Genomic DNA, 15636 nt, shown 5'->3' with positions numbered 1-15636 from the left:
AACTAAATCTAGCATGCATTGTAATTATATAATCTTACTAATTAAAGTTTAAACGTATAACAATCTAGTTAAACTATATTTAGGTTAACCTTATTCGAATTCATCATCTTCTTCTTCTTCTAGTTCATCCTTCTCTTCCGAGATAATTTCTTGATCATCAAACTCGTCTTCTTCTTCTTTTTCTTCCTCTCCATCGACCTCTCTTTTTCTTGAATATTGTCATCATCTACTAGAAGTGTCTCATCGTCTACCCTAAGGTCAATGATGTCATTATTCAGAATAACTATCCAAAGGGTGATTAGATCATTAGTATTAACCACCATCTTCAAAGGTGTTGGGTCATCAATTTAGTAAGGTTCTTTGACCCTCTGTCCCATCAGACTCGATGTGACCTCGTGACTTAGTCTTAACCACAACCATCCAACCAGACCTACATGACCTTGGATAAGGCAAATAGTATACTACTTGTCGTACATTTTGAAGTAGAATAAAGGGATCATAATACTTATATTTCCTGGTCATATTTACTTTAGTAATATTGTAGTATTTGTACTTTCGTATTCCTAGTCATGGACTTGGATCATATCATTCACATTTAAACACATACACCTTGTATTCGATTGTTTCGAAGGAATTCGATGCTGGACAATTGATTTCTTGCTCATCCACTTCTTTGTGTTCCGTCCACATTTGATACCCATCATTGAACCCAATATGATAAAGATCGAATGTTATATTCAAAGGTGCTAACCACTTAGTCAACCCACACTTAGGCTGCGTTTGGAAAGGATACTGAGACTGAGAGACTGAGACTAATATACTAAGACTAAGTTAAGTTTCTCTATTATGTTTGATATAAAATGTATTGACTAAGTTATATCTCAGTATTACATTTAGTTTAAGATAAATATGGGGATTGAGGGATAGATTTGAAATTTTAAAAGTTAATGATAATATCTTTGAGAAGAAATATTATTAAAGTTTCAATCTCCATTCTCAAAAATTTTAATCCCATATGTTTCCACTTTCTGGAGGTACTGAAAGGATTAAAATTTTGTGTTTCAGGACTAAAATTTTAGTTCTAGTCTCTAGCCACAAAACACAATACTGAGTCTCAGTCTTAGTCTCTAAAAACAAACGGTACCTTATAGCAATGACATCTAGATACCCCTTGAGAGCTAAACGGTTCCATATTGAAGGCATACGCAACAAACTCATCAACCCCCTCAAAGAACTCAGGTTTTAACCCTTGTTGACCGTTGTCCCTATCATACATCCACACATGATGACTTGGAATCATTTTGCAACAAACAACACAACTTATTACATTTTTTAGAAAGTTTGGCAGAGTTTCTTCTATAATTAAAATCCTCCACCAAATGTAATTTTTATTTTTTCAAAAACTAAATATATTTTTAAATAATTTTAACAAAAATTAGGCAGAGTTTCACTTTAATTCAAAGACCTCTACCAAAAAAATTTATCAATTTTTATAGATGAAACAATTTCAAACATAAATTAAACAAACACAACATCAATTCATAACCGTTCTAGTGGGAAATCCCTTATTATTCCGTAATTTTTCAACAAATAAGGGGTTTGAGAAGGCGCCACTAAGCAACTTTCTCCCACTTCTGTCCTAAAACTCTATCCTAAGAAAAGTAAGTCTAATATAAAATTTAAACAATTTAACACGTTAAGAGAGAGAAAACTGACCTTAGTACTCCACAAACAAATCACATATATCTCAACACAAATAACTTACGATTAAAACTAAACGAAATTCAAATAAAAAATATCTTAAAATAGAAATAAAGTTAGTAAATTATAAAAAATATTAAATAAAAAATTAATAATAATAGAGGAGTCAAGTGCTTAATTTCATTTATGTGTGACATATGATAGAGATAAGAGAATGATTTATCACATGCTTAAAGTTAAGGTTTAATTACTCTGTTGGTCCCTATAGTTTCGCAAAATTTTCAATTAGGTCCCTATACTTTTTTTCCTTTTAATTGGGTCCCTATACGTTAATTTTTTTTTCAATTTAGTCCCTATTCACTACAACATTTTCAGGTTGAGGCAACATTTAAAAAGTGCTGCCTAAAGACTGACAAAAAGTTGCTTTTGATCTATGGCAACACTTTTGGACCTAAGGCAACGTTTATGGGCGGCGTTGCATATGCAGCCGTTGCCTTAGATCAAGGCAACACTTTTTTATTTCAAAAGCAACGCTTTTGAGAGTAACACTTGGTAAGTGTTGCCTTTGGTTGAAAAACAACAACACTTCAAAAGTGTGTTTGAGACAACACTTTTGCAATGTTGTCTTTTCTCATATTTTGACCACTACTAAAAAATGTTGCCTATTTACAATAAAATTCAACCCTTTTATGTGTTGCTTATAAGTTTGAATTTGCAATACTTTAAAATGTTGCCTATTAGTTTTGAATATGCAACCTTTTAAAGCATTGCCATTTCTTTTGAATATGCAACCTATACAAGGGTTGCCTTTTCTTTTGGATATGCAACCTATACAAGTGTTGCTTTTTTTTTTTTTGGATATGCAACCATACAAGTGTTATCTAATATTCAAAATATGCAACTAATAAAAGAATTGCCTTTTTGATAAAAATAAAAATTACTTTTGTAATAAAAATACAAAAAAATAAAATTTACAATAAAATTTTTTGTTCATACATGTGTAATTATTTTAAAATTTACAATAAAATGGGAAACAAGTAATAACAAATTCCTAACACAATTTTCGCCACTAAGTCTAAAAACACGTTACATGAACATAAATCTAAGGTGGTTTTCAACGAGGATTAAGAAATAAAAGCTAGATAATATTCACCCCTGCATCCAGAATCACCGATCCACAAGACTCCCCAAAAGCATTAAAAGCCTGTAACAATAATAGAAAATCAGGGGGAAGTTATGTTCGTAATTCCACCTTTTTTTTTTTAATTCCAACTCTGAATAGTGCTATGTTTTTTCCATTCCAAATAATAATAATAAAGGTTTAGGGAATAGTACTAGAATAACATACATGCTTTTAGAGTCTTCCAATCAATGAAATTTCGCTCCTTAATTAAAGGTACAGATACTTGACAAGCAATAAATAAATTTTGTAAGCATTGCAAATGGTTATAAGTAAAATCTAATGTAAGAAGATAGAATTATCCAATGTGTATGTATGCAAATGTTTGTGTCTACCTCCAAGTGCTGCCTTACTTCATCGCCACCATGATAAGAGTATATCTGAACAATGTACCTTGCGTAAGCAACTCCTGTTTGTTGAACAAAGTCATATTAATGATTGGTTGCGTTGACTTCAAAAAGTATACATTAGAGAATATCATAAACGAATAATTTAAAAACTTTCAACTTACCGAATAAAGCACCATCTGGACTCCAAATCACACGGTTGACAGAAACACCTGGATCTTTGACAAGAGCAGCCTGAATTGCACATATATAGCTTTATTTCAGTAACTATAAGTTACAAGTAGCCGGGCTTGGTATAAAAATTCATGTATAAAGGAGAAAAGGGGAACCTAAAATGGCATTGAACAGGCACTAAGATCCCAAACTTTGAAATTCCTCAAGACCAACCACTCCCTAGAACCCACTTCCCACAAAGCAATGTCCCCAACATTTGTACCAACTGATACATTGGATGAAAAGAAGGAAGAACTTATGTTTAGCTGAGAACAATAACATCAAATACACACAATTAACTCAAGTGAAAAACACTATTGAAAGGTCTTAGAAAGGCAGCAGACCAAGAAGTATAGTCTGTTGAACTGGATGGAAGTCCATGCTCATAGGAGATGAATCCTGGTTCAGAGTCCGCATAATAGTCTTTGGCAAGTCATATGGTGCATTAAAAGCCTGGCCATGACCATGACCTAGGAACGTAGCTGACAACACATTGATAGGAAGATTTACCTGCACAACATGATGAAAAGTTGATTCCAGAAATGTGAGTTGTAAAAATTTGTATAGATAAGAATTACAAGACCACTAGTGATTTTTTCCCTAAGTGTTATCAGATTACCTCATCCGACATTCCCATTGGTCTTGTTCTCTTAGAGACATTATTTGAATCTCCAGATGGGTAGTCAACAGAAGGATTAGTTGGAGGGGTCCTAGGGTCCTTCAAAGCAGCTTAAATAAGACAATGAAACTTGTCAGAAGTAAGAGATTGAATTTAGAACCATAGCCAATTAGATGTTAAAACCACTACAAACTCGAGAATAGCAGGCCGCAAGAAAATGTATTACCATGGATTGATGGTGCACCAAGACCTATAGCAGTACCAAGACCTATAGTGGCTCCTCCAGAAACTGCAGCATGTGCTACAATGGTAGGATTTGACATCCAACCAGCCAGGGGTGTTGGCATAGGTGCTGGAGTAGGATGAAAAGGCTATACACATTAACCACAGAATAGTCCAGCACCAAAATAAGAACCAAAAGATAACAATATGTAATGCCTACGAAACCAAATCAGTAAAGTAGCCCACCCCATGTTCACCAAGAGGAGGAAACCCTCCAGCCTTTGGTAAGGATCCTAGTAGTGGATTATTAGCAGGAGATGGAGCTCTTGCACCGTTAGGTTGTCCACATGAGTGATCCACAAATCACTGAAAGGTGAAACTTGACATTTAGTTAGTTAGTATATTACTATATCAAGGATCATAAATAGAAAACCTTGGTACCAGAGCATATGAGCATATGGTCGTACAATGCAAACATTAAAACATATAAGAAGGGAAGGCAAAGGATAACATATCCACTGATTACCTCAGCTGCTACCACAAGTAACCTGCATATATACCAATGAAGCTTAGTTTTTATTATTGAGATACATAAAATCTCTTCAATATAATAGTATTATCTTAAAGCTATACTGTTATAGAAAAGCAATACATTTTTTATACAAGTTATGTTCAATTAAGTTAATTGCCAAAAAACTTAGACCACTATATGTATATCACTTAGCTCAGAATTTAAGAAATTAATACCACTGAGCCTGGAACTGGAAGATCTGTGCGCAAAATGGAAAAATCTCCTCAGTATTTTCCATCAGAAGAAAGAAAACCTTGGCAGGAGCATCAGCAACTCTGAAAGCTTCTGCGGTTGCCTGTACTAACCACAAGCTAGGGAAAACATTGAAAATTCAGCACAAGAAACTCAAAAAATACACACATCATGATGATGAAAGTGAAAATAGAAAGAAAAGGAAAAATACACAGTACATACAGTTGTTTCTGAACATGTTTGGGCCTCGAACCTCAAAGCATAGCATTATATGCTAGCGACTCAAAAAAGCATATTCAATAAGCACATACACTAGACCCTCTCAAAGAACATATATACATCCTAAACACATTCCTCAATTTCCCCAATTTGAGAATAGAATTAGCTTCCTAAGATTACAGAGGAAAAAACCCTAACCTAAGACATGATTGCAGCGAGCAGTAAGGATTACAGCAGAGACAGCTCAGGCAGAGCAGCGAGGACGTGAGGCATTGGCGAGCCGACGACAACCATCGAGCAGCGATGACGACCAGAGACGACTCAGGCAGCGCAAGGCGGAAAAGAGGGATTACAGCAGCGGCGGATCCGGCAGCGCAGGTAGAAATGGCAACGGCAGTGCAAGTCAGAGATTTCAAAATGGCGGAGAAGAGCAGAAGTTTCAGCTAACAAAAAAGCTTTTCATTAGCTTAGTAAAATGCCATACATGAATCTGCGTTGTGAAGAACAGAGGGAAATCGATTCTCCCATAAAAATTAATTCATGTGAATTAGTTATATATAATTAGTGCACTATCAATATTTCCAAACTTTTTATTGATAAATAAACTGAAGATAACTCAAACCACTGATTGTGTAGAGGAGTAAGACAATGTTCTTAAAAATAAACAGAATAGAGCAAGTGTAGCACCTTGTAATCTTTTTTTTCACCATTCATCTTTTTTTGAAGCTCACCATTAGTAACACTTCTTTGATAATCTTCAGAGGAAAACACAGAGCCATAAGATGCCTGTGTTCAAAGATTGGCAACTAAGCACTCCCAAACACAAAACAGAACAACAAAATACAAACCTAAAAATGCAATACTATTTTATAAAAATTATGAAACAATTAAACTATAATCACATTGCTAAATTGTGATTACTCAAAAAAGAAACAACAATTTAAATCAAACCTAAGAGGTATTTGAAGGTGAGCGACAAATTGGTAAAGTCTTTGTCCTTCGACATGATCGAGCTCGAAACTACAAAAATAATGAAAAGAAGAAAAGGATTATGTGAGCTTCTTCAATCGATTAAACTGAAAGAGATGTGCGTGGAGAGAGAGAGAGAGATGTATACTGAAACTATTGTTATTAATTCAACTAAATTAATCAAGTAGTATGTAAAATCAATCTACAAGCCTTCAATGACGACGATGGAAGAAGAAATGCTGAGGATCGAGGCTGAGGCGAGAGGCTTGAGTGAAAGAGGTGAACGGCAGAGAGTTGTTGATTTGCCTGAGAGGATAGAGCACGGCACCACGGCGGAGCAGAGCAAAGGTTTCAGAACGGCGCGAGCAGAAAAACACGACGGAGCAGAGCAGAACAAGGCATGAGCTCGAGTAATGAGAAACACGACGACGACGAGCAGAGAAGAGGGATTACAGTAGTGGCAGATCTGGCAGCGCAAGGTAGAAACAACAACAACAGCGCAAGGCAGAGACGGTGCTGGAGGTGAAGAAAGTGGCGGTGGCAACTTCTCTCTCCGTCATCTTCTTCTCTTTTCTCTTCTTCCTCGTTTGATGGCAGTTCTCCCTTTCTTTTCTTCTCTTTATCACTCTCTGTCTCTCTCTCCTCACCGTGCATTTTTTCCTTCTGTCTTCTCTTTTTCTTGTGCAATGGAGAACCCTAATCCTCTGATCTTCTAATCGTAATTAACTTTGTATTTTATTATTTTTTTGTTATTAAGTTGGATTTGTTTTAGTTTAAAATTAATAGAAAATGATAATCAAAGTTAAAATATGTATTAAAGATAAAATTTATTTTTTAGAAGAGGCATTAAAAACTTTAGACAACACTTAAAAAATAAAGTTTAAAATAAATTTAAAGACAACTCTTATAAAAAGTAAGATATTAACTTTATAATAGTTGCTTCTGTATATTTGATGGGGCAACACTTAATAAGTGTTTTTTAATTTATCAAAGACATCACTTATAGTGTGTTGATTTAAAATATGTTGTTATAGTTCTATTTTTTTGTCACTAGTATAAAGTGTTGTTTTGAACATATGTTGCAATAGACAAAAAATGTTGTAGTGATTAACGTTAAACGTCAAAAAAAATGTTAGTGAATTGTGAAATTACTTTTATACCCTTAGGGACCTAATTGAAAAGAAAAAAATATAAGGACTTAATTGAAAATTCTGTGAAACTATAAATATTCAATGAAAGATATTCTTATAATCCCTATTCAATGATTCTAAAACATGAAAAATATTCCTATAATCCCTTTTATTTTGTCACTATCATTCTTTTACTTATTTATATACAAATTATACCAAAAGTACTTTTTTTTTTTTACTTTCAAAATACATTATCTTAAGAACCTAAAAAAGAGAATGGAATTGGAATTGGAGCTACCAAAAGAAGAATGCACACAAAAGTAATGACAGCATAATAAACTTTACATTAATACTTAAGAGCATACTTACATCTAGTTTGGAATTGGAGGAATGCATCCACCAATTGATATTGTATACAAATAAGCAATAATCTATGTAAAATAAAATACTACAATTTTGTGTGCGCCCTTTAGCAAATGGGCAAAAGATTATCACTATGAAAATCTATGCTATGCCTAATGAATGCAAAATTGGGTGACTTCAATTCAATAGGTAGCTACTCATGCCTGTCTAAGAACTTCTCTATAACGACTGAGAATGCCGCAAAGCCAGCACAACCAGCACATGCTGCTTTAGGACCACCTACAATCACAAACCAACACCAAAGCATTCTAAAATAAAGGTAGAGAACAGATTTTTGAACTAAACAAGAAATATTTAAATCTTAATTGAAAACAGTGTATTCATGCCACATTTAGGATCAGAGTAATTATAGTTCTTCAGATCATCCTGAAAATTTCCAACCCATTTTTATCCTCCAACCAAACATACTCTAGTATTAAATTTTTAAGGTAATTTGCACGTTCACAACTACAGATTATGTCAGAGGCAGAGCAAAGCTTGAAATCAATACCTTTCTAAGTTTATCAATCTCCCAAACAGAAGCATAAGACTAGAGATAGGACTTCAAATCAATGGCTAGCCACAATTTTGTTCAATGGTTATCTAAATGTTTAGGACCTTACCACCTAAGAATGCAAAATTCTTAGGCTTTAGTTGCCACTTCTCATGTATAAACACATTCTTCTAAGCACCAAAAACGTCAAGAAACTAAATTTATAAAGCAGAAATTAATCCAACTATTAGCCCTTCTAAGCAGCTATGTTACATGCAATTAGAGCTACAAAGCTTTGATTCATAATTAGGTAAAAGAGAGAAAAAAAACTTACCCCATTTATGGTATTCTACTCACTATCGGTCAAACCCAAGAACTCCAATTCCCTTGGCTCAAATACTCTTTGAAAGATATGAGTGCAATACAATACATCCTTAATTTTGAAGAATCCATGGATCATAGCCATCAACAAAATTTAGAATATAAATTTAGAATATAATTTGAGAAATAAACAAAAGTTGCAAACAATTAAGCAAAACTGAAACTGAACTACAAATTCACACAACTTAAGAATTCACAGCTTGAGAGACAAGAACTGAAAAAAACTAAAAAAAATTGAAAAAAAACAACACGATACGAATAGAACACCCCTAAAACATTCAGCTTCTCCTTATTCCCAATCTCAGTCAATCAATTCTTCCTAAAAAAACAAAGAGATTAAAATGGGATACCAAGATGAAGAAGAAAGAGTTGAAATATCATCATATCTAGAATATCATTAACTATGTTGATCAATTAACTGGCTACACAAAAGATAAGAAAATATAACAAACACCACAAGTAAAGAGCAATCACAGCTAATTCTTAAATACTTGATATTAGTCATTCACTGAGTCAGCATCGAAAGATGGACGATGGCAACCAAATGAGGGAGGTGCAGATATTATTGAAATATTTTTGGTAATCCAGTTTTACATTGAAAATCGGAGCCTCCAAGTTCGAATTGTTTTCCCCCAATTCTGAAACCAAGACAATGTGAAAAAATCGAACAAGGAGGTAGAAGAAGTTGTAAATACAGAAAAGGGGAATGAAAATCAATGTCTCTCACCGTAAACTTACACTTGAGGAACAATCAATTCCTTCTAGAACTACCGCAACCGAAGAAAATAAACAAGCGAGTTTTCGATTTCCTGCAGAAGAAGAAAACGTAAGGAAGGAGAGAAAAATAGATGAATCAGAGAAGGTATAGCCAGCAGATAGAAACGAACATCAAAATTGGATTCACCGCTGAAAGGTTGCAATGAGGAGAATCAAACGCACCCAGTTCCAGCTCTGATTAACTTTGTTTAGTTTCTCACCTAAATCTGGTTCCCCTGTCGCATGAGTCGGAGAAAGCTTCCCGATTTCAGTTCCTAGGCTCTGCAAAAATGTGAATCTATGTCTAAAATCAAAATAATGGTGACATTTCAGAGCTTCTGTCTCCGACTATGGCTGTAAAATCCAGTCGGCCATAATCGTCCCTATAATGAGAAAGACACAGAAGACAAAGAAGAAGAAGAGGGAAGGATAGAGAAGGAGCTGGTTGTTATGATTTCTTTTCTGATAGAACGAAAATGGTGAGAATGAAGGTGAGAGAGAAAGGCTGGAGTAGAGGAGGGAGACGGAAAGGTTGAGGAAGAGTAAAGGGTTAATTTTGTCTTTCTCAATATAAAAAGGGAGACATAATTTATGAATTTAAAAAAATTGAGAGAATATTCAATTTAGGAATGGAATATTCCGTTAAATCAAACGGTTTTGTTACGGTAGGGATCTAATTGAAAAAAAAAATTTGTGCAGGACCCAATTAAAAGGAAAAAAAGTATAGGGATCTAATTGAAAATTTTGCGAAATTATAGGAACTAACAGAATAATTAAACCTAAAGTTAATCATAAAAGTTTATATTACTAGAATAAGGTTAGATAGCATTAAAAGTGACAACTTAATAAATGTTATGCCGTAGCAAAAGTAATATAATTTAATTTATGCAAGAAAAAAGGTAAATAGTTTACTTTGCCAAAGGATAGTTGCACCTATCAACCATAGCAATCACTTTATCACAAGTAGATTATTCAATGTGATCACTATTAGCAATTAACAACTTCAGTCCTAAAAAAAGAAAAAAAAAACAAAAGAATTCAACAATTAATAAGGAGGACTTTACTAAAATTATAAAGCACCATTTATATTAAAATTTATCAAAAATTATCTATAAAAATGCATTATATAAGACTAACCTATTTTTATGATTTAAATTTATACTATTAAATTATTTTAATATACGATCAACTAAATTAAACTCAATACATCTAAAATGTTTTCTATTATCTAATATTTGAGTTGAATCAACCCACTATCAAATTAAACATAATCTAATTAAACATTATACATTAATCAAAGCTCAATATAAACATCAGAGTATGCATACCTTCCCAGCATGGCAGCAGCGACAACGGCGCAGTGGTGGAGGAGACGACGCAGTAATCGAACTGAATGGTGGTTCAACACTATAAGAAAAACGTTGAATACCATCATATTTACTCTCGGATTTAGCCTCGACTATTAGCAACAAATTTACCGGCGAAATTATTGGCAGATTTGACAATAAATTTATAAGGTAAAAAAATTACCAACGATTCTATTTTTCAACGATAAATGTACTGGTAATATTTGGAGGGACAAAAAAAAATTGGCGCGATCTTTACTGGCAGAATTACTGTTGGATACATCTGACGATAAAAGCTCAATTAATGGAATGCTGCATTTTGTCACGCACAATGAGTTACCATCTGATTTATCCGCCGGTAAATTCAACTGTAAAATTGGCTTTAAATTGGAATCGTATGCTCTCTCTCCCTCATTTCGGAAGACCACTCTCTCTTTCTAAACCTCCGGCTCCCTCTCTCTGTGCATCTCTCTCCCCCAAACCACCTTTGGTAGATTCCTCCGCCAAAGACGACCACCATCAACATCCTCCAAAGACCACATGGACTGGGCAGGTACTCATTGCGTCGCTCGGTTCATTGTCTTGCCACCAATTTCGTCACTGTTGTCGCTACTGTCCCCACTGCTCGCCGGAGCTTCCCCCTTCCTCCATCTGGGTAGGTTGTCCTCCTCCCTCTTCATATGCTATCCTATTGTATATTTGCAATTTTCTAATTGAAACTCTAAATGCAGCCCTATAAGTTGGTCACCACTGCTGCCACTACATCATACATGCTGCCACCACCACGTTGGAAAAGTCCTTTGCGTTGCCACTATCTACAGGTAACTCACTCTCTAATTAGTTTAGAGTAGTTAAATCTTAAATCCTAATTTATCTAATTTTAATTTTTTATGTGTTAAAAAATATGTAATTAGAATCTTTTTATTAAGTTATAAGTTGTTAATTTTTTTCGTGTTATTTTTTCCTTTATAAAAGAGCAAGAAATTTCATAGTGTTAGATTTTTAAGTTTTGATTATTATTTTTACATTTTACTAAGTTCACTTCTATTTTAGGATTTCTTTTAAAGTCATGTACCTTTAATCGTGGTTTGTTCGTGCAGTACTCACGTTAGTTTTCTATTTCTAAATGAGCTATGTTGTTTATGTTTTATTCTGGATTTACTTAGCAATCTACCTGCCATATGAAGCAAGAGTGTGTGGGCCAGTTTGATTCAAGTGGATGTACCCTTTTGAGAGGTGGATTGGGTCATTCAAGCACATCGTGAAGAATAGAGCTCAGATCGTGGGTAGCATCTATAAAGCATTCCTAGCTAAGGAAATATCCGCACTTTGCTCCTTCTATTTTGAGTCTCATGTTGAATCACGGAGAGCAATAGTTTGAAGGAACGATGAGAGTGGAGAATCCTCGTCAAGTGGACCAACCTATCCAATATTTGTTCCGAAAGGTCAATGGGCGAGAGTAGTGAATATTGGTTAGAGAAAAAGAAAATCGATGTCGCACATCTGTGTAACACCCTACCACATAGAGTCTTATGTTTAAGTCATAAGACAGAGGTAGCGAGGTATTACGACCTAAAAAAATAAAATTTAGTATATATAGTTGTGTGAAAAAAAGTTTATAACTAGGAGCATTTGAAGAATAAGGGATAAATCAAAATCGTTAAATCGAAAAGCGCAACACTCCGATCAATAATGTAAACGAAAAAGATAAGGATAAGCTAACGCGGGAAGGGATACAAAAGAGTGCCAAAAATACAGATATCAAGGCTCGAGACTCGGTTTGCAAAGGTAACCGGTCCGAGCATAAAAGTTTACATACATATATATAGAGTAGGAAATCCCAAAAGAACCCAAAACACAAGATACAAAACCTATTTTTCCAAAAATAACCTCTAAGAGAAGTTAATACAAATATATATATATATATATATATATATATATATATATATATATATATATATATATATAAGTATCTAAGCAAGTATATAAGATCAAAATAAAGTCCTGAGAGCTAAGGATCTTCGTCAAAATAGAAGTCTCCAGCATGCCTCAGCGAGGAGCCTCACGTCCTGCATCTGAAAACCACAAAATTCACATGGGTGAGAACCGAAGGTTCTCAGCATGGTAACATTGCCCACATATCTAACATATAATGTCCTGGGAAAGCCGAAGTCATTCCTAGAACTTCCAACAGATAATTAAAGCTTAAAACATAAATAAACCAGGAAATTAAAAATAGGCAACTAGCTAAGGGTCTTCAGAGAAACTCCTCCGAACCTCCCAACCACCAACAGAACCAAATGCAACAACCACAATTATTACAAACAGAGAAAATCACAAATAGGATTCAAATATAGCAGATAATCAAGTAGCATTTAGTTATGCAATCACTTAGGCAATCCAAACAAGACATATAGATGCATATGATGCATGCCTGTCCTAGTGGCTGATGAGTCTCATTTGTCGGTTGTAAAGCCAACCCGACATGTCCTTGTAGCTAACCATTGGATAGAATACCAAACACGGAGCAAGTGGGACAACGCCACAACCCTTGCATCTTACCCGCGTACCTGGAGCAGGGGACAACTTCACCCTGCCTCTTACGCAGGCAGTATTACATTCTCGGCCTGGAGCAAGCGGCAACAAAACACAGCCCTTGCGTCTTACCCGAAGCCTTAGACTTTCCCAGAGCAAGTGGATAACACCACTGCATCTTACCCGGCTTATTGGCTTTTACCCGGAGCAAGTGGATAACACCACTGCATCTTACCCGGAGTCACATACAGAAACACACTTTCATTATCATTACCATTCATTCATTCATCCACTCATTCTCAATTCATACCCGGAGCAAGTGGATAACACCACTGCATCTTACCCGGCATTCTCATCTCTTACCCGGAGCAAGTGGTTAACACCACCGCATCTTATCCGGAGGCACGTCGCAATCAATTCCGATTTCATCATCTATATAATTCATTCATAATCAGTCGTAAACCATCATCTCAGACACAGCCATTCGGCTCATCTCATACGCAGCCATTTGGCTCATATCATACACAGCACTCTACCATCCTCATTAACAACTCATAACATCATCATTAGTCATAACTCCTCATTATATCCCCTTCCCTAGCTTCCTCTCAATCACTAGGCATTTTATATTGATTTAAGAATTAAAGGATGAAAACGGGGTTTTATAAGCTTGAAACAGCGTCTCGGAAGGTTACAAGCTTATTGAGAAGGTGAAAGACTTGAAAACAAGGGTTTTATAAGAAAACAGGGTCGTGTGCGTACGCACAGGGGTGTGCGTGCACACGCCCAAAAGAATTTTCAAGATGTGTGCGTACGCATAGAGGTGTGCGTACGCACAGGTGTAAAATTTTCCAGTTCTGTTCGCTCACACAAGGCGTGCGAATGCCCTCAACAGAACGTCCTTCCCGACGTGTGCGTACGTACAAGTCTGTGCGCATGAACAGCTTGCAAAACCTCCTTGATTGTGTGCACGCACAAGGTGTGCTAGCGCTCCCAGCAGCAGCCCTGTCCCCATATGTGCGTACGCACGAGGCTGTACGTGCGCACAGGTTCAAAAACCCACAAGGTGTGCGTACGCACAGGGCTGCGCACACAAACCAGAAATTACAAATTCTGCAGAATTTACAGAATTCTGATTTCAAGACCCAACTTTCAACGATCATATTTCCTTCCACAAAATTCAGATTTTCACCAAATTTAAACCATTTTAAAGCTTGTGAAATTATCTTTCATTTGATATAAAAAGCATAAAATTCCAAAAACAATAGCTTGAGATATGATCCGTTGAAGTTCATCAAAATTTCATTTTCATCAAAGTTCATAAACTTCTAAGTTCCAAGACATACACTCCCAAATTCATTCAAAAAACCAACCAAACTCAGTCATTCAACATCAAGCACTTCTAACCTCTCATTCAATCCTCAACCCACCAATTATCCACTTTGAACCAAGTCTCAATTCAATAAATTCAATTTATCATCAACATTTCATAGCTCAATTTTCCAAGCATTTATTCAATTTCATCAATCACCATGAGTATACACATCATTATCACACACCAATTCATGCTCATCAACAAGAGCCTCAATCTTACCAACACTTAGGCATATCAACCCACATTACTCATAACCTTACATGCTCATTAACAATTAGCAACATTCCCATCCCAACAATCATCATTCACACATATTCAACTTAATCCATATCAACATTTCAAAATCCACTAATCACATACACTACAACACAATTTATTTCAACCAATCAACAACATCAATAGTTCAACTCCTTTCTTAAGGTCTCTAGCCTAAGTTTTCACACCACATTACATTTTAGATACAGGAAACCGAAACCATACCTTGGCCGATTCTCCGCTCAACCTGGAACACTCTCAATTTCAACTTTTAAGGTCTCCACTACAAAAAAAAAGGCCTATGGTCACGGTAAAAAACCGTGACCATAGCTAGTAAAAAGGGTGACCATAGATCTATGGTCACGGTTTTGGACCTATGGTCACGGTTTTTTACCATGGCCTATTCTCTCGTGGCCATAGGTCTATGGTCACGGTTTCAATTTTCAAAATCTGACACTTTAGGCCACGTTTTTTTACCATGACCATAGCCTTATCTATGGTCACGGTTTTTACTGTGACCATAGCCTCTATGGTCACCCCTCCTTAAAACCGTGACCATAGATAAGGCTATAGTCACGGTTTTTACCGTGGCCATAGCCTCTATGGTCACCCTTCCTTAAAACCGTGACCATAGCCTTATCTATGGTCATGGTTTTCACCGTGACCATAGACTCTATGGTCACCCCACCTAAAACCGTGACCATAGCCCTATCTATGGTCACGGTTTTCA

General features: G+C 35.5%; 1 protein-coding gene across 1 annotated transcript; it reads right to left on the bottom strand.

The window, feature by feature from the left end:
- Positions 1-4700: 4700 nt before the first annotated feature.
- LOC110271838 (uncharacterized) lies at positions 4701-5978 on the bottom strand. Its single transcript, XM_088486411.1, has 4 exons — positions 5952-5978; positions 5463-5707; positions 5030-5164; positions 4701-4830 (listed from the first exon to the last, which is right to left on the bottom strand). The coding sequence occupies exons 1-4, from the start codon at positions 5976-5978 to the stop codon at positions 4701-4703; spliced, it is 537 nt and encodes a 178-aa protein (XP_088342537.1).
- Positions 5979-15636: the final 9658 nt, after the last annotated feature.

Source organism: Arachis ipaensis, chromosome B5, assembly GCF_059453495.1.
Source record: "Arachis ipaensis isolate K30076 ecotype BB chromosome B5, ASM5945349v1, whole genome shotgun sequence".
Classification (NCBI taxonomy): domain Eukaryota; kingdom Viridiplantae; phylum Streptophyta; class Magnoliopsida; order Fabales; family Fabaceae; genus Arachis; species Arachis ipaensis.
Note: the sequence above shows the minus strand (reverse complement) of the source record. Positions and strands in the feature narration are given on the sequence as shown.

What these genes read in the sequence shown, in the direction of transcription:
- LOC110271838 (XM_088486411.1), bottom strand. Translation starts at nt 5,978, where the DNA reads ATGAATGGTGAAAAAAAAGATTACAAG. An exon ending in TCGCTGCAATCATGTCTTAG is followed by an intron (nt 5,165 to 5,462) that starts GTTAGGGTTTTT and finishes TGTTTTCCCTAG; the next exon opens with CTTGTGGTTAGTACAGGCAA. An exon ending in TTCCAGTTCCAGGCTCAGTG is followed by an intron (nt 4,831 to 5,029) that starts GTATTAATTTCT and finishes GTATATATGCAG; the next exon opens with GTTACTTGTGGTAGCAGCTG.